Here is a 24179-nt window from a genome sequence, read left to right as displayed (position 1 = left end):
TTATATTATGCTGACTCCTTTAAAACTCCTTAATTAGAAAGGAAACAAATCCTTTGGAAAAAAAATTATAACAACATATCAATTGTTATTTCATGCACTCTGTCCAGAGAGAGACTTGGCCTCCTTAAAACAAGAGGCAAGTCCAGTGAAAGCATTCCCCAACTTGCTATTAGCTTATTCATTTTAGGATAAGTCATTTAGTGCCATTTTAGGATAAGTCATTTAGTGAAGGACTTGTGAAAATTACCCTGCAAAATTTTATGGGGCTCTGAGACTTCTACTGTAACTTTATGGACTGTGTTTATAAGGTTAAAAGTTTAGAAGTGTTATTTCCTTGTAGGTACCATGCACACCAATTCTGAACATTTATTTGGAGTGACTTGCATATAGCTTCTCACCTAACAGAATTAAATATGTCTGTAGCTACAAAATCTAAAATGCTTTTCAACAAACAGATTATTTTCCTAACAACATATAACTTAATTCTCTGAAAAATCAGATAACCTCAAAAGTATCTGAAAATTAGAATCTTAAAATTGTGATCTGTTGATAATTAACTATCTTCCTCACTAAATCAATAACGATAATAAAAAGTAACAATTGAGTACACATCTTGTTATATGAGATATGAGTCACTTTATATGAATTATGTTCTTGAATCTCTAAGACAACCTTATAAGGTTAATGTAATTATCACATTTTAAGATGTGTAAACTGAAGTTTAGAGAGATTAAATAACCTGCCCAAAGTCACACAGCTGATTTAGGACATAGTATGTCATCTGAAGCCCAGACCTGTAACCTACCAATGCTTTGTACTCAACCCTGCTTAATTAAACTTTGGGTATTTTGGAAGGTTTAAGCAGAAAAACACCTTTATAATTTATACTGAACCTTTATTTAGTTGCTTTTCTCCCGTTTTAAATACCTGAAAATCCTTTAGCTTTTAGACAGACATGACCCCTGCCTGACTCCATGCTGATTCCGTTGTAGCCCAAGGCTTGGGACCCTCAGAGCACCCACAGACATCTGAAGTGGGCAGTGAGTGCTTAGCTATCCTTCTCATCCCTTTTCTCTGCTTTCCCAACTCATTATACTGTCACTATATTTATCATTTATATTCATGACATAATTCACTTTTTTTGGCTATTAAACATATCATTCTGATCAATATCTCTGTATAGAAGTGTTTATTTCTGGTTATTTTCTTCGAATTGAATTCTTAAAATGAAATTACTGGGGAAATTATAAGAACATTTTTTTATAACCCCTGGTAGATGTTGCCAGAGTTTCCTGCCTTTCCAGGCAGGCTGTAAATATGAATATTCCTACTGGTGTATGAGGGTGAAAAAAAAATTTCTTCTTTTAAAATATAAGTAACAATAGGAAAGTTAATTCATCATGAATTTCTTACTGTGAATTAATTTACTTGCCGTACTTCCTTCTTAATCACAAACAGATCAATTTCATTAAGGAAAAGATGACTTTCACTGGAGAGGAAGGGAAAAGAAAGTTAAGACAATTTTGGAGTGTGAAGCAGGGTTGAGACTGGAAGTGGTTCACCCAACTGAGGACTAAGGAGCTAAAGGACAGTATGAAAGAAAGGGACACTTCTGGGAGGGGAAACAGGTGTCAATCAAGGGTAAAGAAAAGGAGGCAAGAAGATGTCAAAGACCACCTTTCAAGTTGGCTCTGAAAAGATGAAGTACAATTTATTATCCCATTAGAATATTGGTACTTTTTTTAAATAAGCAATGATAATAAGAGCTTTATGGGGTCTTAAAATTCTAGCTCCCACACACTTTATTTTCCCCTATCCATTGCTGAAGTAGCCTTTCTTCCTGTATGTTAGCATACATTTAAAAATATTTAGGGAGATATACTCAAGAGTCTTAAAAAAATTGAATACCTTACACCTTTAATAATGAGGTTCCATAATCTTTTATTAAACTGAATTGACCAGAACTCTGTGATAAGAAACTGCCTGCCAGATTAAGAGCACAGCAGGGATAAAGCAAAATGACTTATACTCTGAATAATCAAAGATAGAGATCTAAAATTAGCCCAAACTTGTTCTCACATTTGCTAAGAAGGGGAATAGTTGCATAAAGCCGATTGAAATCTAAATGATCTATGTTCCTTGACACAGGTATGAAAATTGTCTTTTTACTCTGTAGAGATGTTATCACAAAGTAACCATTTCCCACTTTCCTCTTTATTGTATAAAGCATACTACGGTAGATTACTACTATAGTTTTATTTACCAGACTTCTAAAAACATTTCTACTTTTCAAACTAAAAAGTTTTCTTTAAATTATCAAATGACAGCTGACGAGTAACAATTTCTTCAGCAAGAATGTCACATGATTAAACTCTTAAAAATTCTAAGTAACAAGTTGCCTAATATAATCCAGTGTTCTCTTTCTGTTTTTCTAGACAGTGTATAAAAGAAGAGAACAAAAGTAATTTACCTTGTAGCAATTCTCCATTCAATCCCAAACATAAAGAGACATTCTAATCTGCTATAATCTTCACTGCCCTGGGTGTTGTAAAATAACCTTTCCTTTCAACACGGCATTGAACGAAAACTTTAAGCATTTGAAACAAGAAAGCCACCACATCTATTAACAGAAGTCAAAAGTTATTTTAAAACAGCACAGGGTCTCAAAATGATGGCTTCCTTCCTAAAAGCAGAGCCAGAGTTCCCAGTGGAACAGGGTGTCCACAAGACAACATAGCAGGCTCAAGAATGCTTTTATAAAGCCTGCTTGCATGGTTGGCCTTTGGACTAACGCCTGGAGGACCTGAACGGTAAACAGTTCCCTATACTGATAAACACTTTTCCCCAATGGTGGCTCACTGTGCCTAAATTATTTGTACAAACAATGTGCTTTATGCTAAGCACCTGCTTTCTTTTTGCCCCAGTAAAATTTTGGGCATTGGCTGTTGAATGAGCTTCCCTGGTGACAACACATCACACTTGTTACAATTTGATTAAGCACACACATCCTACCGACTCCACTGGGAAAGGACTCTTGCAACTGGTGACTCATTTCCTCCAGAATTTTCCCCCAAGTGCCTTTTCCCTTTGCTGATTCTGCTTCCTATACTCACAGCTGTGATTTATTACAGTGAGAGGCTGACTATATGACCAGTGCCGTGAGTCCTCTAGTGAATTACAGAACACGGAGGTGGTCTTGGGAACCCTCAAAACAAAGAGCTACAGAGATTCTTCCTCTACTAGGATGCTTGTATAAGCTTCTATTTTATAATATTCCTATAAGTATCTAGACGCAGAGATCTGGTCTTGTCCAGGTGCCATTCCTTCACACCCACTGCAAGTATGCCAAGGATGGACTCGGCCTCCATCAGCCAACTCTCCCCAGAAAAGCAAGGGTGTGGTGGGGCAGGAGTGGGAGTGCTGAAGGTAACCGTGGTGGAGGTTATTGTTCAGTTACCCAGAACTAAGCAGAACCTGAAAAGGAAAACTGAATGCTCACAAAGAAAAGGAGGCCACAGGATTTCCTCGGCATTGAAACTGAGCCTCACTTTACTTTGAGAAAACTCCCTCCTCTCAACTAGAGGATTATGGCATGACGGCTAGAAAAGAGCACGGATTCTGGGGCCAGAATGCCTGTCTGGAGCCTACTTAAACCATTTCCTAGCTGTGTAAGCTTGGGCAAGTTACTCAACCGCTTTGTGCTTCCATACTCATCTGTAAAATGTAGGTGACAGTTCCAACCTAATAAAATTTGATGCAAGGATGAAATGAATTTATAAATGAAAGTACGTATAAAAGTGTCTGTCATATTGTGAGCATGTTAAAGTCATTGTCAGCCATTACTCTTTTCAAGGTTATATTGATTATTTCTCTCATCAACTTTTAAAAGTAGAGAAAACCTGAAATAGTACAAATACATTTTAGCCTGTTGGAAACCAATATACTACTTTAACTGTTAGTGGGTAAAGGGTAGTCTTTCAATGGTGAAACTCACTTGAGAAGTGTAACACTAAGGTAAACAAAATTAAAATTTTGGCAGACTTACTTAGAATGATACTGTGCATGGTGAATTTCCAAGAGGGACATAGAGAATGTCAAATTTCACAAACTCATTTGATCACAGAAATCTTTTTTATACCAAGTTAACATGTGGCACTTGGTATAAATCTTTTTTATACCAAGTATCTAAAAGAAGGATTAGACACCTGAGTCATATAAACTTTCGTGAGAACCTACTAATTCCTAGGGATCCCAGAAGGAATGACCAAGACTTCAGGTTGCAGGAGATCACATATTACACATTAATAGGGATGAGGAGGAAAATTATGATAAAATTGTTTCGATCAAGCTCCGCAAGGAAAGAACAAAGGAAGGAATACCCAACAGCTACAGGTGGGGAACTGTGGGGGAAGACTGATGAGTAGGGGGTTCCATGATCCAGAGGAATGAGGGAAGAGAAACAGTCACAGAGGCCCCAGAGATCACAGAGTTAGAGAAGAGACAGGCTGGGCTGGCCCAGGAGTCACATGTGAGGCACTTGGGAGGGCTTAACAATTTAAAGGGCATAGGCTCCCCCTTTTTAAATGCCTTAAGTATGTTACACAAATTCAAACAAGACAGGCTTTGCAAAATACAGACAATTTGAAAGGACTATGATTGAGGCAAGCCTAAGAATGAAGGTGTATTCAAGAGACAGTTTCACATAATGTCCCCTGCCTGTCTCATCATTGCCTTGCTGAGATGGTAGAAGGGTAAGCGTACCAAAGTGAAGAACCTGTCACTCAGCTGTCAGTGGAAACTGCCTGTCTATAATTCCCTTCACAAAGCCGGTGGTGGTGGTGGTGGCGGTGGTGGCGGTGGTGGCGGTGGTGGTGGTGGTGGTGGTGGTGGTGGGTGTGTGTGTGTGTGTGTGTGTGTGTCACTTAAAAAAGTATACCAATAAATGGAGCTGAGCTTTATATATTCATACAATTTCCTCTGTTTGGCATAAGAGTCAAACTTGCTAATGTTCTACAATTTCTCACAGTCCTGTTTGCCATTTTCTCTAAATTAATTAATTTTACCATGTCTAAAAGTTGTTGGCATGTGGCTGGGTGGAACTGGGAAAGAGACACAGCTAAAAGGAGAAAATAACAAGATACATGAGATTAGGCAGAGCCACGCAGATGTTTTTAACTGAAGATTAAAAACATCTGTGGAGACTGTTAAATGTAAATAGAATTGAACCCAAGGCGCTGTCAAACTCACAAGGATACTATAATTAATTCTGATTATGAATCAAATCTAGGTTCATAAATTGTACACTTATGGAAATAAAATGATTAGAAATCATTTTAAAAGCAATGTTACTGAGGATAGTTATTAAAAAGCTTTTCAGTTAACAACTTTACAGAGTAAAACAAAATACTAACACTTTACATTAAAATAGTTCTTTTAGCACTTCGAGAGGTCTCTCACATGTACAACATTATGTGACCATTATTACAAATATATGAAAAAGCCAGGGCTATATAACATAATTTAATTTGTATGCCTTGGTAAGACATCCATATATGCAAACTAACAACTGAAAAAATAATCTGCATAGTTAGTTCATGAAAACATTATCACTTCATTTATAAAAACTTAAAAACTAAAAGGCACACTACTGATAGCCAAGACTAAGTATTATTTGACATCTCTGCCTAAGTAATATAACTACCTATACCTCCCACACACACTATTTGAGAATCAGTGTCTTTGTCTTTAAATTGGAGTTAAAACACAAGCACTTCCTGCTTAACATCAGTAGTCCATTTAAGAAAAATCAGACATCCTATTCAAATGTCAACCAAAAGCCCGTTTCCCATTATTTTGACTGGGAAAAAATATATTCAAACCCAAATACTCAGTCTCCTAAAATGCAACTGAAACACATTTATAGAAGCAACAGACATTATGATGAGGTGTAAAATGATGAGAAATTTTCTGCTATTAGATATAACACTTATGGCATCTTCTATTTAACAAAAGGAGCACAGGTTAAAAAAGTTTAGACAGGGCTTCCCCGGTGGTGCAGTGGTTAAGAATCTACCTGCCAATTCAGGAGACACGAGTTCGAGCCCTGGTCCGGGAAGATCCCACATGCCACGGAGCAACAAAGCCCGCGTGCCACAGCTACTGAAGCCCACAAATCTAGAGCCCGTGCTCCACACCAAGAGAAGCTACCACAATGAGAAGCCCGTGCACCGCAATGAAGAGTAGCCCCTGCTCTCTGCAACTAGAGAAAACCCATGTGCAACAACAAAGACCCAACACAGCCAAAAATAAATAAAATAAATTTTAAAAAAAGTTTAGACAGACTACCCTTGCCCAGTGACTGAGTCTGCAGAAATGTGGGTATGGTCATGCCACTGTTAGATGACAATAGGAAAATATCATCAAGAAACACTGATTTAATAAAAGATATTCTTTAATAATTCATGTTATTTCCGAAAAATAAAAAAAATCTTATCTTTCCCAATTCTGAAAAAGATACAATGAAAGCACAAGGAGACAATAGTCTGCCTGGATCTCTGTCTCCACTCCTGCAGTTTACAGTGCTGTAGAATTACCAGCTGGCCTAGAATAATCTTGTTATGTCTCTAATAGAAAATTAGTGGCCTAGCATCAACTCAACATTACTGCAAGTCTCACTCATCATTTACACTGGGGTTCACTGTATCTCTTCAACCAAGTCTTATCTTTGTAACTGCAGGGCTAACAGGGTCTTGGGCCCACACCATGTTCCAATACTCTTGACCACGGTATGGTTAGGATACCATACTGTGTTCTTCCAGGATCTGGAAGAATTAACTGAGAAGATAATATCAGAACTAAGATCTAGGGGGCCTATTCCTGACTTATGACGAGGGTAGTTTTCACCAGCCTGTCGCGAACATGGCCTTGTGTTCATGGCAACAGTTTTCAGAATGCCAAAAGACTCACTTATGTCATAGAACAAAGACGACGTTCTTATACTTACAGCCTACCCCTGCCCTTGCTATCTTTCTGTTACCAAATCACCTTGGTTCTTCAATGTCCTATCTTGGCTCAAGTCCATGTCCTATAAATAGATTTTATATAATGTAATAATTTACCAGTTTGTTTGGTCATTCTTGGTCTGGCCCAACTATTGCAGTTCTACTCTTGCTACCCCAGAAATGTGGGTGAAAGGGAGTGACATGATGGAAATGTGAAGGGAGAGTGTTTGGTTCTCACATTGACCATTATCACATTGCTGGTGATACTGGCATTCATTCCCAGGGATGCTAAACACCTTGTGCAAAAAACAACTGTCCTGTCCAACAGACCAAAGATGTAATCTGTTTAAGAGCAGTAGTAGTAACTGAGTCCCAGTTTTAATAAAAAATTTTTATGGAAAACATGAACACTGATACGAGAGCTGTCTCTAGCTAGTTCTACCATTTTCCTCAAGTCATTTAAGCTTTATGAGCTTCAGTTTCCACATCATAAAACTGGGCTTAATAACACTGTTTAATTTTTATAATATTTTAAATTATTTTACATTTTTATCAGTATATTTACAACATATTGCTATCTTATATCCTACACAATTACAATTATGGAAAAACCTGTTTTTTGGTGACTTTCTAAGGCATTAATTAAATCCTGCAACTAATTCCTTAACCTCCTAAACATAAGGAAGCATGCTTTAAAACCCGCTTCCTATGTCCAGTAGAAACCCCAAAGACTATATGCAACAGTAACAGAATATCAGAAGTTACATGAGATATTACAGTTTCTTCAAAGGTCTCAGGAAACTGAAACACATGTGGGCATGACTGACAGAATAACTAAAAAGACTGAAATAGGTGATCTTAACCTTGAATCAAAGAAGCACTGACTGACTCAGAAAGTGAAAAATATAAAGGAAAATAAAATATCAAGGAGAAAATCTGTAAAGACATGCCTCATTATGGGTTAATATTAGTGAACCAGGCAGAGACGAACTAAGACAAATGGGCAAAAGGGGAAACACAAAGATGTCACAGCTATCTGAAAAGGAGGCTTTACGGAATAAATTAGGAATGGCATACCACCAATAAAATGGACAACCTGGAAGAAATGGACAAATTCTTAGAAAAGCACAACCTTCTGAGACTGAACCAGGAAGAAACAGAAAATATAAACAGACCAATAACAAGCACTGAAACTGAGACTGGGATTAAAAATCTTCCAACAAACAAAAGCCCAGGATCAGATGGCTTCACAGGCGAATTCTATCAAACATTTAGAGAAGAGCTAACACCTATCCTTCTCAAAATCTTCCAAAATACAGCAGAGGGAGGAACACTCCCAAACTCATTCTACAAGGCCACCATCACCCTGATACCAAAACCAGACAAAGATGTCACGAAGAAAGAAAACTACAGGCCAATATCACTGGTGAACATAGATGCAAAAATCCTCAACAAAATACTAGCAAACAGAATCCAACAGCACATTAAAAGGATCATACACCATGATCAAGTGGGGTTTACCCCAGGAATGCAAGGATTCTTCAATATATGCAAATCAATCAATGTGATACACCACAGTAACAAATTGAAGGAAAAAAAAACATATGATCATCTCAATAGATGCAGAAAAAGCTTTCAACAAAATTCAACACCCATTTATGATAAAAACCCTCCAGAAAGTAGGCATAGAGGGAACTTACCTCAATAAAATAAAGGCCATACATGACAAACTCACAGCCAACATCATTCTCAATGGTGAAAAACTGAAACCATTTCCACTAAGATCAGGAACAAGACAAGGTTGCCCACTCTCACCACTCTTATTCAACATAGTTTTGGAAGTTTTAGCCACAGCAATGAGAGAAGAAAAAGACATAAAAGGAATCCAAACTGGAAAAGAAGAAGTAAAGCTGTCATTGTTTGCAGATGACATGATACTATACATATAGAATCCTAAAGATGCTACCAGAAATCTGCTAGAGATAATCAATGAATTTGCTAAAGTTGCAGGATACAAAATTAATGCACAAAAATCTCTTGCATTCCTATACATTAATAATGAAAAATAAGAAAGAGAAATTAAGGAAACACTCCCATTTAACAATGCAACAAAAAGAATGAAATACCTAGGAATAAACCTACCTAAGGAGACAAAAGACCTGTATGCAGAAAACTATAAGACACTGATGAAAGAAATTAAAGATGATACAAGCAGATGGAGAGATATACCATGTTCTTGGATTGGAAGAATCAACATTGTGAAAATGACTATACTACCCAAAGCAATCTACAGATTCAGTGCAATCCTTATCAAACTACCAGTGGCATTTTCCACACAACTAGAACAAAAAATTTCATTATCTGTATGGAAACACAAAAGACCCTGAATAGCCAAAGGAATCTTGAGAAAGAAAAACAGAGCTGGAGGAATCAGGCTCCCAGACTTCAGACTGTACTACAAAGCTACAGTAATCAAGACAGTATGGTACTGCCACAAAAACAGAAGTATAGATCAATGGAACAGGATAGAAAGCCCAGAGATAAACCCACGCACATATGGTCACCTTAGTTTTGATAAAAGAGGCAGAATATACAATGAAGAAAAGCCAGCCTCTTCAATAAGTGGTGCTGGGAAAACTGGACAGCTACATGTAAAAGAATGAAATGAGAACACTCCCTAACACCATACACAAAAATAAACTCAACATGGATTAAAGACCTTAATGTAAGGCCAGACACTATACAACTCTTAGAGGAAAACACAGGCAGAACACTCTATGACATAAATCACAGCAAGATCCTTTTTGACCCACCTCCTAGAGAAATGGAAATAAAAACAAGAATAAACAAATGGGACCTATGAAACTTAAAAGCTTTTGCACAGCAAAGGAAACCATAAACAAGACGAAAACACAACCCTCAGGATGGGAGAAAATATTTGCAAACGATTAATCTCCAAAAGGTTAAAAGGAGATTAATGCCCAAAAGGACAAAGGATTAATCTCCAAAGTTTACAAGCAGCTCAGGCAGCTCAATATCAAAAAAACAAATACTCCAATCCAAAAGTGGGCCAAAGACCTAAATAGACATTTCTCCAAAGATACACAGATTGCCAACAAACATGTGAAAGGATGCTCAACATCACTAATCATTAGAGAAATGCAAATCAAAACTACAACAAGGTATCACCTCACACTGGTCAGAATGGCCATCATCAAAAAATCTACAAACAGTAAATGCTGGAGAGGGGGTGGAGAAAAGGGAACCCTCTTGCACTGTTGGTGGGAATGTAGAGTGATACAGCCACTATGGAGAACAGTATGGAGGTTCCTTAAAAAACTAAAAATAGAACTACCATACGACCCAGCATATACTGGGCATATACCCTGAGAAAACCATAATTCAAAAAGAGTCATGTACCATAATGTTCATTGCAGCTCTATTTACAATAGCCAGGACATGGAAACAACCTAAGTGTCCATCGACAGATGAATGGATAAAGAAGATGTGGCACATATATAACAATAGAATATTACTCAGCCATAAAAAGAAACGAAATTGAGTTATTTGTAGTGAGGTGGATGGACCTAGAGTCTGTCATACAGAGTGAAGTCAGAAAGAGAAATACAAATATCGTATGCTAACACATATATATGGAATCTAAAAAAAAAAAGGTTCTGAAGGACCTAGGGGCAGGACAGGAACAAAGACGCAGACATAGAGAATGGACTTGAGGACACGGGGAGGGGGAAGGGTAAGCTGGGACGAAGTGAGAGAGTGGCATGGACATATATACACTACCAAATGTAAAATAGATAGCTAGTGGGAAGCAGCCACATAGCACAGGGAGATCAGCTCAGCACTTTGTGACCACCTAGAGGGGTGGGATAGGGAGGGTGGGAGCAAGATGCAAGAGGGAGGAGATATGGGGATATATGTATATGTATAATTGATTCACTTTGTTATAAAGCAGAAATTAATATTCCATTGTAAAGCAATTATACTCCAATAAAGATGTTAAAAAATTAAAAATTAAAAAATGTATACTTCTTATAATTTAAGAAGAATAAATAACATTGAAAATATTAAATATTTTAAAAATTAAGTCAATGTATGAAAGTCATAAAATAAACTATTTCTTGTTAAAAAGAAAGAATGGCATATACCACATGCATCAAGGAAGTGGATCACAAGTAGTTGGACTATAACTACATATAATCAGTGTTTATTGTATCTATATGTTTAATATTAAAACAGGTTACATGGAGCTATCAGCATGGAAAAATACATTGATAGTTACAAGTCACACTGTCCTTCAACTGAAATTTCAAATTATGTCTTTGGCATGAATCCAATGGTACATCATTGCTCTCTAAAATATGCAGTTTTTGGGCTTCCCTGGTGGCGCAGTGGTTGAGAGTCCGCCTGCCGATGCAGGGGACACGGGTTCGTGCCCCGGTCCGGGAGGGTCCCACATGCCACGGAGCAGCTGGGCCCATGAGCCATGGCCGCTGAGCCTGTGCGTCCGGAGCCTGTGCTCCGCAACGGGAGAGGCCATGACAGTGAGAGGCCCGCGTACCACACACAAAAAAAGGACCACTATTTCTGTCTTGGGCTGGCTCTCTCGCATACATGTTTTCTTTTCCCTCCCTCTTTCCCTGGAAAGCAGCCTGCCATTCTGTGAGCAGCCCAATGGCCAGGAACTGATGTCTCCAACCAAGAGCCAGTAAGAAGTAACAGCCAGTAAAACCAACCAAGAACCAAAGGAATAATCTTGGAAGAAATTTCTGTAGCCCCAGGGGTGCCTTGAGATGATGGAAAAACCAGGCTACATTATAACCTCATGAGAAACCTTGAGCCACTACCGCCCTATTAAGTGACTCCCATATTTCTTACCCGGAGTCCCTGTGCAAGAGAAGAACTGTTTGCTGTTTTAAGCTGCTAAATTTTAGGGCAATTTGTTACACAGTAATAACTAACGAATACAGATGGCAAGAACTAGGGTATATTCTGTTTAAAAGCTGACAAACTAACTACTTGATATTTCAGCATTTTCAGAAATTAAGCAGGCAAACCAAGTAAAAGTCGCGTATAGACCTGGATTTCTCCTATAATAAGAGTAAGAGGTACCTTGAGTAGTGTGGGAAGAAGCCAAATTCAAAAGGGTTAAACAGTGAGTGATGGTAAGAAAGTGAAATAAATTCAAATTTGTCCAGACCCCTCCCCATCTTGTCTCGTCCCAGAAACAGGTAAGTCAATGATGTATCTATCGGGGGAAAAAAGTCGTATGAACTAATGTTGGCTACGAATCGACTTTATGATTTTAACAAAACTTTAGCATTTTAAATTTCTTCCTTATTTTACTTTCTTCAATAGAGCCTCAGTTTCAGCTTCACTGATGATCCAAACCAGGTCGGAAAAAAAGTGTATTTTCCACTTTCAGTGGAAATAACCTCCTTTCATTTGTAACAGAGCAGCTTAAAGATTGCTTAAGGTGGAGATAATGGCTTATATGAATTGTGTGTGATGCCGCATTAACTTGTTGTCATTACCATCATTATTAAAACTGCAGCCAAACATTCGCCATGTGCTCCACAGGGCACATTAGCTTATACAAGACATCACTGACGCCCTCTAAGAACAGATCCAAAGAGCTCAAAAGCAGTGAGTTCTCATCGATACATGAAAAAAAAAACCAACCTAGATTGTACTACATCAGCTTAGAAGCACGCAATGTAGGAATTAGAAGATTCGGTTAATCTTATTTTTCAAACAAAACCTTAACAAATAGAAGTTAGCTTTGGAGGTTCAAATCAAGAGTGAAGCAGGAAATATAAGGGAAATTCATCTAACGGTATTAACTCAAAATTTTCCTTCACCCCCGAGCCATTCAGAAACGAAAAAAGCGGGCTTCCCATTCTTTCCTGCTATTTCCTCATCCTGTCAGATTGACACTTGCAGTCTTGGCAAGCTGGCAGCATTCAAGAGAGGGAGAGAACAGTCACATCTGGCCAGATCTTCAACTGGTTTCTGGGTCTGCTTGTCCCTGCCTCTCCTGCTGTTTCTTCTGCTCCCGAAAATATGATTAATGTCTATGAATTTGCAAAACTCTGCATTGTAAGCAAGGCTGAGGGCTTTCCATCCCAAGGAGGTTGAGGTATGGAGTTAATGAGAAGTGAGACTGTGGGGAATGAATAGAAACATGCCATTGTTAAAGTAATTGAGCATGAATATCAAACACTGACTTGGGAGCAGTCTTCATTTGCTGATGGAAAGGCTGATCAGCTGGTGGGTAGATGGGGTGTGCACAGATCTGCATTCACTGCTGGCCCCAGAATTTCCATCACAACAGCCTACACTTTATAACCTTGGTACCTTGTTTCCTCACCTAGATTCATGTTTCCCTTTTTTCTCTTTCTTTTCTTTTTCCTTTTCCCTTCTTTCCTTCTATCCTCCCCTGCCTCCCCCTCCCTCCTTCCTTCCTACAAAAGTTTTCCTCTTTCTTCTTTATGAATTACTCTCATCCATCCCAGAGCCTTATACAGAATTTAAAGTTTCTTTCAATAACTGCTGTTTCTTTAAAAAATGCACAATTTACTAATGCCAGTTCAGAATAACACAGACGATGGTGTTGTGGCTAGAAGAACTGCTGAGGCTATAATTATCATTTTAAAAACCCTGCATTGTCCTCTAAAGCCAGTGAAAACTTGAGTTATTAATTAGTATAAGACACTCCTCTGTGTCTTTTATCATTTGCAATTAGATCATCTGTACGTTCTTAAGTGGCAAGGATCTTTGGAAGATGTGCACAATAGTGACAAAATGAACACCTTAACAAGCTGCACATTATTATTAATTTCAAGTTGTAATGAATAGTGTTATTCAGAACAGAGTAGTTCTGTTCTGAGTAACACTATTATTTCAGTAATAGTTTCAAGAAAACTAATATTAAAAAAAATAACTGGTTCTAAAATTCTAGGTACTCACAATTAGGGATTTTTATAAAAATTCATTTACAAAGATGTTTTTCATTTACAATAAAATGGACAACATTTAAATGTACATCAACTGGGAATTGGTTAAGTAAAATACAATACATTCATTAAATGAAATTTAAAATGTGTGAAAAGTACATAATTAATGAGGATGTAGACAATACAGTATATTTTTAATGAGGCATAAAAACTATAAACTCATTTAAAATATACATGCTTAAAAGACTAAGCATTAATATTTAACTGATGGTCACAGAAATTCTAAAATTGTGTTCCCACTTGTCATTTTCTAAATTTCCATTTGAATGTGTATGACAATTGCTAGAAAAAAACTTCTTAAGTAACAAAGTAACCAAACAATGAGTTTCTCAATCCCTACACATACACCAAGAAAACCAGGGAAAAAAACATAGGAAAAGCAATCACATGAGAAAGACCTTAAATATAGAAGTGTTAATGGTTTACCTTAATGGCGTAGTATTCTCTAACTTCAGGCCTAATAGAATCAAAGTCTCCACTGATGAATTCAGGCAGAAAGCTGAAAGAAAGAGTTCCAAGTAAGTCAACTATTTAAGGCTACTTAGTTGCTAACCTTTAAAACTATGATTATTAAGGACCAGAGAGAGAGAGCTAATGTACTCAAAAGGGAAAAGCAACAGAGCCTATTTTCGGAGTGAATGGGATGTTACATCTTATATGCTTAGTTTCCATACAGTATGATTGAGGGCAACTCCACATATCCAACTAATGTGTCAACTTAGTCTATCAGTCAATATTTATCTTGCTTAAAAAAACATATAAAGGGGCTTCCCTGGTGTCGCAGTGGTTAAGAATCCGCCTGCCAATGCAGGGGACGTGGGTTCGAGCCCTGGTCGGGGAAGATCCCACATGCCACGGGGCAACTAAGCCCATGCGCCACAACTACTGAGCCTGCGCTCTAGAGCCCGTGCTCTAGAGCCCGTGCTCCACAAGAGAAGCCACCGAAATGAGAAGTCCGCGCTCCGCAAAGAAGAGTGGCCCCGCTCGCCGCAGCTAGAGAGAGCCCGTGCTCAGCAACGAAGACCCAACGCAGCCAAAGATAAATAAATAAATAAATTTATTTTAAAAATATATATGTAAAGATTAAAGAAGATTATTGGTTTAAAAAAAGCTCTCAGTTCAAAACCCTAACACAAAGACTCATAGTCTCTGCATAGTCCCTTCTACAAATATATACGAACTTTGACAGTATTTTACCCTGATACCAGTTTAAAACTTCCAGCAGATTTGAACTGAACAAATGATGATGAGGATTAGGCATTCTTTGTAGAGCAGGAGTCAGTTCAAAACCATTTTCTAAATATCCTATTGACAGGGCTTCCCTGGTGGCGCAGTGGTTGAGAGTCAGCCTGCTGATGCAGGGGACACGGGTTCGTGCCGCGGTCTGAGAGGATCCAACATGCCGCGGAGCGGCTGGGCCCGTGAGCCAGGGCCGCTGAGCCTGCGCGTCCAGAGCCTGTGCTCCGCAACGGGAGAGGCCACAACGGTGAGAGGCTCGCGTACCGCAAAAAACAAAACAAAACAAAAAATCCTACTGACATATTTCTAGAAATAGGAATCTTCTAGATAGTTCTGCAATACCACAAAGGTCACGGTTACTAAAGAAAGAGAATTTCCCCAAATGGATGTTTCTAATTATATCACTGTTACCTTATTTCTCTTCCCTACCATTTATATTTTTTCAGAACTCATTTTGGAAAACCTACCTTACTGTATCGACATAAGCCATCCTTTACTATTTTTTATATAAAACACTGACATGACCTGGTAGAATTTCTTCCCACTTAAAACACCTAACTGTGGAGAAATAAAACTTCCCTGGACTTCCAGTACTCTGACCAAACGCTCTTGCTTTCTGAGCTTCCTAAGTACCTATGATATAAAGAAGAGAATAGTTGCTTTCATGTCTTCCAGAAATATTCTGCTCTTCATATACCATAAAAATTAGATCTAGCTTTTTACCTAATTGTCCTGATTCAGAATCATAATATAACTTCTATATGTCTTCTCAAGATGGCCAAATTGTTACATAAGGAACCAGGTTCCTAGTTAAAGGGAGACTGAATATTACTGCTGGGTATTATACGGCAAAAGAGATAAAGCCCCAGAACCTAGAGACATCTCTAGGTCATAAAAGCTAAGACACACGGAGCTATGTGGCTCCTGGAGAGATTTTACTGATATAAATTGTTAAATCGGTTGGGGTTAAGATTCAGGCCCATAAAATTTCCACCAGAGACTCTTTCAAGAGGGGAGAAGCATAGCTGCCACCTCCCACTTAATAAGTTAAGGGAAAATATCATATTTCCTTGTCTTTCACATATGGAGTATGCAGCTATTAGCACGGGACCATTGACCTATCATTGCATGAGCCAAGGGATAAGAACTAGAGCACAGGAATTGATGCAATATCAAAATATAACTGGAAGTGGTGCAAAAGGCAAGGAAGGCCTTCATATCCAAGAGGAGGCTGATAGGATTCCATGAAAGTTAAATATTTAATACTTGTTTCATCTAACTTTTATTAGAGGTAATAAGAACTCTGACTCAGAGCTTCTTGTGTACACATTCAGGATAAAATTAATAAGGAAGAGTATTTAAAAACCCATTACTAACCTTGTTCTTTCGTACAATGTTTTTAAGTTCTTAACCCAACTGGAAATAGGACTTCTTAGGTCAACTCAGTTAACTAGTCTATGTTGGACTAACTCTTCTTTGATCTATACATCTTCTTAGGACTAAATGGTTATGAGAAAATTCTACCACAGAGTTCTGTACCATATAAACCGCACAGTTTTGTCTTTTCATTAAACAATGATAGTTACTTATTAAAATTTTCAATCAACTGATTTCAGAAACATTCAGTGAACATCAGCCATGTGCAAAAAACAACAGTTCTCTCAGAATAAGGCAAAACTGGGAAGTAAAATAGGTTTCTAAATCACCTTGCCTGGTTTCAACATCTTCTTACAAACTTTTCTCCTCAAAACGTCCCTACCATAGTATCTATGAATTTCAAAATTTCATTTTATACCTATTTTGGTAACTCCCTTATATCTTAATTAGGACTAAAGATAGACTCTTAGTTCACATCTCTTTTTTTCTTCCTGTTGCAAAAATTAATTCATTTTCAAAGTTTCTTTCAAATGCCTCCACCTACCACCATTCAACCATACACAAGTTAAAACGCATATGGATCACAGAATATTCATGCTTCTTATGGTCTGAATGTTTATGTCCCCACAAAATTCATATTCATATGTTGAAACCCTAACACCTAAATTAGGAGGTGATCAGGTCAAGGGGGTGGAGCCCTCATGAATAGATGAGTGCCCTTATAAGAGAAACCCCAGAAAGCTCTCCCCCCTTCCCTCACATGCGGACACAGCAAGAAGACAGCCATCTATCTGCCTAGGGGACAGTGAATCTGCTGGTACTCTGACCTAGAACTTGCCAGCCTCCAGAACTGGGAGAAGTAAGTGTTTGTTGTTTATAAACCATCCAGTCTATGGTATTGTGTTATAGCAACTTAAAGGGATTGAGACGTTGCTGGCAAGGATGAAAGGAATCATTCCTCCAATACCTCCATTATCCTTTTAAAGGAATTGAAATCTACGAAGTCAAGTGAGTTTTGTGTGTCAAGTGAGTTTGGCCAGTACTTCACCATGTAAAGCAGTCATTTTAACTTAGGACTCTGGTTCTGTGCAGTCCAAATCACGTGACTTCCTAATAAGACCTACTCTATGTTCCCCCACAAACTTTAGCGCCTCAAATATCAAGAATCAATTTGGCAGTTTCCAAATACTACATTTTTTTGACAATAAATAAAATGAAAAATAAAAGCTGATAAATGTAGTCAGCTGAACATCTATCCCCTAGGATATATCATCTTAAAGAGCATTAGATATTTTTCTTACTCTGCAATTAATGAAGGAAAGCAATCACGTAAATTCACTTATATATTCATGTAAAATATTAACAGGAAAACAAAATTATATAAATAAAAGATAACCAACTTCAGTAAGTTTTTAATATAATTTTCTCCAGTATAACAAAGATGCTTTTAAAATAAATGAGGATGCTTATTTCTAAAAAGACTCATAGCAAAAATATACCTGGTATACACGCTGAGATAACTAAAATAATTATAACATTTCCTGATATAATGCACTAGTTTTTGAATCTTCCTGAAATGTGCTTTTGGACGTTGCAATTAAAAGCCACCTAACATTTTCTGAGGCACCTGTTGCCAAGGCGCCTGGGCATTCTGAAGAGGTACTTGTTGGGGATGACACTTCACAGATGTAGAGGAACTATATTATGATATAAAAGACAGTGTACACAGAAGATAATTTTCAAAACTATTTGGAGACTGACTGCACATAGCAACTGATGAAGAGTAAATGGATTTCTGTCACCAGTGATCACATTTCTGCCTACTGCTGATGTACATCACACCAGTGGACCTCTTCTTAGTATCCTCAGTCTACCAGCACCGACTCGTTAGTATTAAAAGGTGTTACAAACTCTACAAAAATGGCATAGACTCTTGATATTTATATTTTAAATATTACTGCACTTGCTACTCACTAATGACAACATAAGAGATCAAAAAGAGTTGAGATTAATTCATGAGCTAAAGATCCATCACATGTAATAACTGAGAGAAAGGCTGACACGTACAGAAGATATACTTAACCACGGTGTGTTACAATTACTGTCTTTCATAAGACATTTTCTGACCACAGAGCCTTCTCTGCTCCCAAAGAAGATACAACCACTGCCTTCCAACTTCCATAGCAGTGAATCTCTTACTTTCCATTTCATTTTAAGCAATTTTGTAAATGTCTTTTAGCTTCTTCTAGACTAAGTTCTTGGAGCAGGAGATCTCTGATTGATCTTGGTATTCCCCAAAGCACCAAGTACACAGATGGTGACAATAATGTAATAAAGTGAAAAGGCAGAGAAGGAGAAGCAGGAGGGATGAGGGGATGAAAGGAAGAGAAGTGGGAGTAGGAGGGAAAAGGAGAAAAAGGAAGAGGGGCGGGGGAAGGAAGGGAGGACAAAAAAGAGGAAGCAGAGTGAGGGGAGGGAAAGAGTGGAGAGGAGGAAGTAGAAAAAAATGGTAAAAAGAGAAGAAAAAGGCCAGGAGAGGGAAGGAAGGGGAAGAAGGAAGTGGAAAAGAACAAGGAAAGAAACCTTCAATATGAACTTCTTACTACGCCTGCTCCCTAATTCTTAGCTTGTCCAAATTATTTCACTTCTCTGAGCCTCATTTCGTCTTATGTAAAATGAGGATATAATGTGGAGTGGTTGTGAGGATTAAGAGTTAACATATGTAAAGGACTTAGAAAATGCCCCGCATGAAGCAAGAAGGACTGAAGCCATTCAGTTCAAACAAAAGTTATTACTAGAGAAGCTAAGTAACTTGTCCGAGGTTAGAAGGCTAATAAGAGCTAGACCAAATCTCACACCCAGGCAGCACCGTCTTTATTCTCTAAAAGCTCTCTACAGCCTCCCAGATACATGCATTTACGAAATGGAGTAAGAGTTTCTTGTGGAGAAAGTTCTCTACATAACTGCATTATTCCCCTCCTGATTTTATTCATCAGTGTTAATTTGGTCAACCCGTATATATTAGAAAAGTACCACTGAGGCAGAAGGAAAGAAGGATTTGTGCTCATTGCTAAATAAAGGATAGGATCTTGATTAAAGGAATATGTTAGGAGGAGAAATTTTGAGAACATTGTTGAGAAAGATTATGGCTCCAGATACAAGAAAAAAGTAATGGTATCCAGTGTGAAGAAACAGGAATTGTTCATTCAAAGGTCTGAGCTAATATTCTCTGCAAAACTGCATAACTTAATTTTAATAGGCAGGAAAAAATCAAGGGTGATCTAAAATACAATAAGTAAAAATGGTACCACTTTTGACTGTGTTTATAGATACAATCAGATTATTTTACTAAGTCCCGAATACAATAAAGGTATCAAAGGTATTTAAATACAGACGGTCCCTGACTTACAATGGTTCGATTTTTTGACTTTAAGTGGTGTGAAAGCAATAAGCATTTAGTAGAAATCACACCTCAAATTTTGAATTTTAATGTCTTCCTAAGCTAGTGATATGACATACTCTCTTGGAGATGCTGGGCAGCCACAGGATCACAAGGGTAAACAACTGACACAATAATTCTCTTTTTCATTTTCAGTACAGTACTCAATAAATAAATTACATGAGACATTCAACACTTTATTATAAAATAGACTTTTTGTCAGATGATTTTGTCCAACTGTAGGCTAATGTTAAGTGTTCTCTGAGTTGAAGGATTACCTTGCCTGGCATAGGAACGTTTTCTTGCTACACTTCCATTAGAATATGCAACTTAACTTCTCACAAAATCTTGGCCCTTATTTGAAATCTGCCCTACTTGTATATCCAACCAGAGCTGCATGGTAATCAAGCAGCAGTGTGAGTACCAAGTTACTCCATACCATATGCTATCAATCCCTAGGTATGCTCTGCTTATGCTTCTAGGTTTATGATTTATTTTAATGAATAGAGAAGTGGTAAAGAGAGGCACAATTATGAAATCATATGAGGCTTCGTGAAAGCATATTTCATTCTAGGCAGGAAACAAACAAACAAATGAATAATTCAGCTCTGTAACCGAGCACTCTGACTCAAAATAAACAATGCAAATTTTATGGATCAGTAAAAAGTTAAAATATATAGACAGCTACTACTGCCCATGCTATGGGAATTACCTCTCAACTGTAACAACTTGGAAAATCAGACAAAATATGTTAAACAATGGTATTCAGACAGTGGAAAGCAGGCAGCTCAGGACAGCTGCTGTTAAAAAAAAGGGAAACAAATAAGATGAGCCCCTATTATTCCTCAGCTTTCTTTCTGAAGGCAATTTCTATCTCAGAGCACAATGAGGGAGAACTCAGAGACCTGCGGCCTCCCTAACGTGGGGAGACCAAGATTAATTTTAAGGAAAGGTGAAGAGCCTGAAAATGCAGGAAATGGAATCATACAGAGAGAGAGAGCTCTAGAAAGCCTCACTCCTGGTGAGGATGCTATGAAGACCGTTGAAATGATAATAAAGGATTTAGAATGTACATAAACTTAGTTGATAAAGCAGTGGCAGGGTTTGAGAGGATTGACTCTAATTTTGCAAGACGTTCTACTGTGGGTAAAATGCTATCGAACAGCACTGCATGCTACAGAGAAGTCATTCATGAAAGAAGAGTCCACCGATGTGGCAAACTTCACGGCTGTCTTATTTTAAGAAATGGTCACAGCCATGCGAACGTTCAGCAACCACCACCCTCCTCGGTCAGCAGCCAGCACCACTGAGGCAAGACCCCCCCAACAGCAAAAAGATTATGAGTCACTGAAGGCTTAGATGATGGCTAGCATTTTTTAGCAAAAGAAATTTTTTTATTTAAGATATATACATTGTATTTTAAGACATAAGGCTATCGTGCACTTAATAGACTACAGTATAGTGTAAACGTAATTTTTATATGCACTGGGAAACTTAAGAAATCCATGTGACTTGCTTTATTACAACATTTGCTTTATTGCAGTGGTCTGGAACCAAACTCACAGTATCTCTGAGGTATGCCTGTATTTATAGAACACTCCAGCCAACAACAGCAGGTATGTACATTCTTTTTCAACTGCACGTGGAATATTCTTCAAAACAGACCATATTCTAGGCCAGGGGTCAACAAATTTTTTTCTTAAGGACCCAGACAGTCAGTATTTTAGCTTCTATGGACTATAATGTCTCTGTCTCAGTTACTTAACTCTGTCATGATAGCAAGAAAGCAGCTGTAGAAAGTAGGAAAACAACGGGCACTGCTGTGTTCCAATAAAACTTTACTTCTAGGCAGCTGACCTGCAAGCTACGGTTTGCCAACTCCTGCTATGGGCCAAAAATAAGACTTAATAGATGTAATGGGACTGACATCATACAAGGTATGTTCCATGACACACAATATTCTTTCTTTTCTCACTTGCTCAAAATCATCAACTCTAAATCAGTACTTCCTGGGATGAAGTATGATCACTAAGAGAATAAGCTTGAGACTTTAAAATCTCCATTTATATACAGAATGAAATTATTAATTAAAAATCAAAACAGAAACTAACACACCATTGTAAAGCAATTATACCCCAATAAAGATGTAAAAAAATAAAAAAAATAAAAAAAAATCAATCATATGTCATTAAAGTAGCTTGTGGATTTCAATTTTTCTAAATATATTTTATCCTACTTATAATTCACACTAGCTTAACTGCCCCACTAAATTATATAATTATGTATTATATTTAACATTTATTTATATATACATAATGCAAATATAACCAATTTAATTTTATAATATTTTAGAGTTCAGGTGTACCTCAAATTTTGAAAAATACACATTTTAGAAAATAATTTTCTCATTGACAAATGTATCATTTCAACTGTGAATCAAGAGCCAAAGTGTTACAGTGAACATTATCCTTTAAAGTAATATTTAACAGCAATTTTATAAATCACATATTTAATCAAAAAGCTTAATATTTAGTATAACATTTGGTAAGACGTTACTACAATTGTACCAAGCATATATCAGATGCTACTTCAGAAATCATTTTACTGCCTCCCAATGCTGGCAGCTTAATGTTATACATGCAGGTGGTGAAATGTATTGTCGGTGGCTTTCATGACACATGGGAAAGGATCTTCTCCACACAGAAGGATAAACTGGGTCCTCCCTTGTGGCTTTGCTAGATTTTCAAAGCTCAGATAACACTACATAACCAACCAGTAGTTTTGGGAGTGAGACTATTTCCATCCCAGAGAACCAGTTTACATGTTTAATTAATGACCTGTCTAGTTGGCACCAAAGAAGGACGAGATATAAAGAAGAAAAAAAAATAATGAATTCAACAGCAAAATCTAAGGTAAAAAGATTTCAGAAGAGAAGTAGTTTTAAAATTTAATATCAACTCTATGCCCGAAATGTACTGTTTCCTTTGCTCCTCAAAGAGTTGAAGAAAGATGAAAACACTAAGAAATGAGAACGACAGAAGTAAAATTTATACAATATTTACACTAAAAATATGGAGACCAGAGTCTGCACATACTGAATCACATAATACACATCAAAGACAATAAACAAGTCATTAAAAAATTTTATCTATTGCATATAACCTAGCAAGTTTCCTCTGAGGTGAATGATGTGTCAAGACCTAAAGAAGAGGTTTTATGAAAAGACAGTTTTTCTTCTAAATCATATTTATACAGTGGGTTTCCAGAAAACAAAATTTATAATATAAACTACACTCAAGCACATAGCGTCTTGTCATTTTATTCACTTTCATCATTCCTGCAAGATGCTATTCTTAAAAGACTCATTATCAAGTTTAAGGATGGAAATGAGGTTTTTGGATAAGAGATAGAGAGACCGGGTCACGATTTATACAATGCTAACTGCTGCCCAACAATGCTCATGGCGAGTACAATGATTTAGTGTGAAACTCTTCTAACAAGGCACCACATTTGAGGAACATCTATTCCTGAGACTGACTAGTCATTAAGGCATCTATAAAATGGTTCAATCCATCTTTTGAAACTTCTCTCTCAACATGCTCCATAAACAGGAAACAATTTTAATTTTGAAAGACTAAAATCAATATTTAAGTCTCAGAAATTTGATTTCGTCTTAATACCACTGGTTAAGACAAAATAATAAGAACTAGAGTTTTAGACAGTTGGAGTTTAAGATTACAGAATATTTCAGTGCCCAAGTTCAGCTGAAAGTTGTAAATGCAGAGAGAGCGCTGAGGACAGGTCAGAGGTAAAATGATATACTCGTGAATCTTCCATACATGGGATACTTAATTTATCAAAGATTTATTAAATATATACAACGTGTGCCACGCTGCAGATACCAAAGTTACAGATCCGAACAGTTCAAAGTCTAAGCATGGATATTATAGAAGAGGATCACTGACACTCCGTCAAGCACAGAATGCAACAGAAGAACACAGACTTGCCAGACTAGGGGAAGGGAAGCCAAGGCTTGATAACAGGTGGTCCTGCATGAAAAGTTATAAATGAGTGAGATCATGACAAGAG

The 24179-nt window shown here is 37.4% G+C and overlaps 1 protein-coding gene across 4 annotated transcripts in view; it reads right to left on the bottom strand.

The window, feature by feature from the left end:
* Positions 1-24179, bottom strand: part of TPK1 (thiamin pyrophosphokinase 1) — a 334974-nt gene that overhangs the window by 166143 nt on the left and 144652 nt on the right. For all 4 annotated transcript variants that reach the window (XM_060156462.1, XM_060156463.1, XM_060156460.1 and 1 more), the window contains one exon: positions 14462-14534. In XM_060156462.1, coding sequence (XP_060012445.1) covers positions 14462-14534 — 73 coding nt within the window. The remainder of the gene's footprint in view (positions 1-14461; positions 14535-24179) is intronic.

The sequence above is a fragment of the Lagenorhynchus albirostris genome, chromosome 8 (assembly GCF_949774975.1).
Source record: "Lagenorhynchus albirostris chromosome 8, mLagAlb1.1, whole genome shotgun sequence".
Taxonomy (NCBI): domain Eukaryota; kingdom Metazoa; phylum Chordata; class Mammalia; order Artiodactyla; family Delphinidae; genus Lagenorhynchus; species Lagenorhynchus albirostris.
This window is presented reverse-complemented; position numbering and strand designations above follow the sequence as displayed.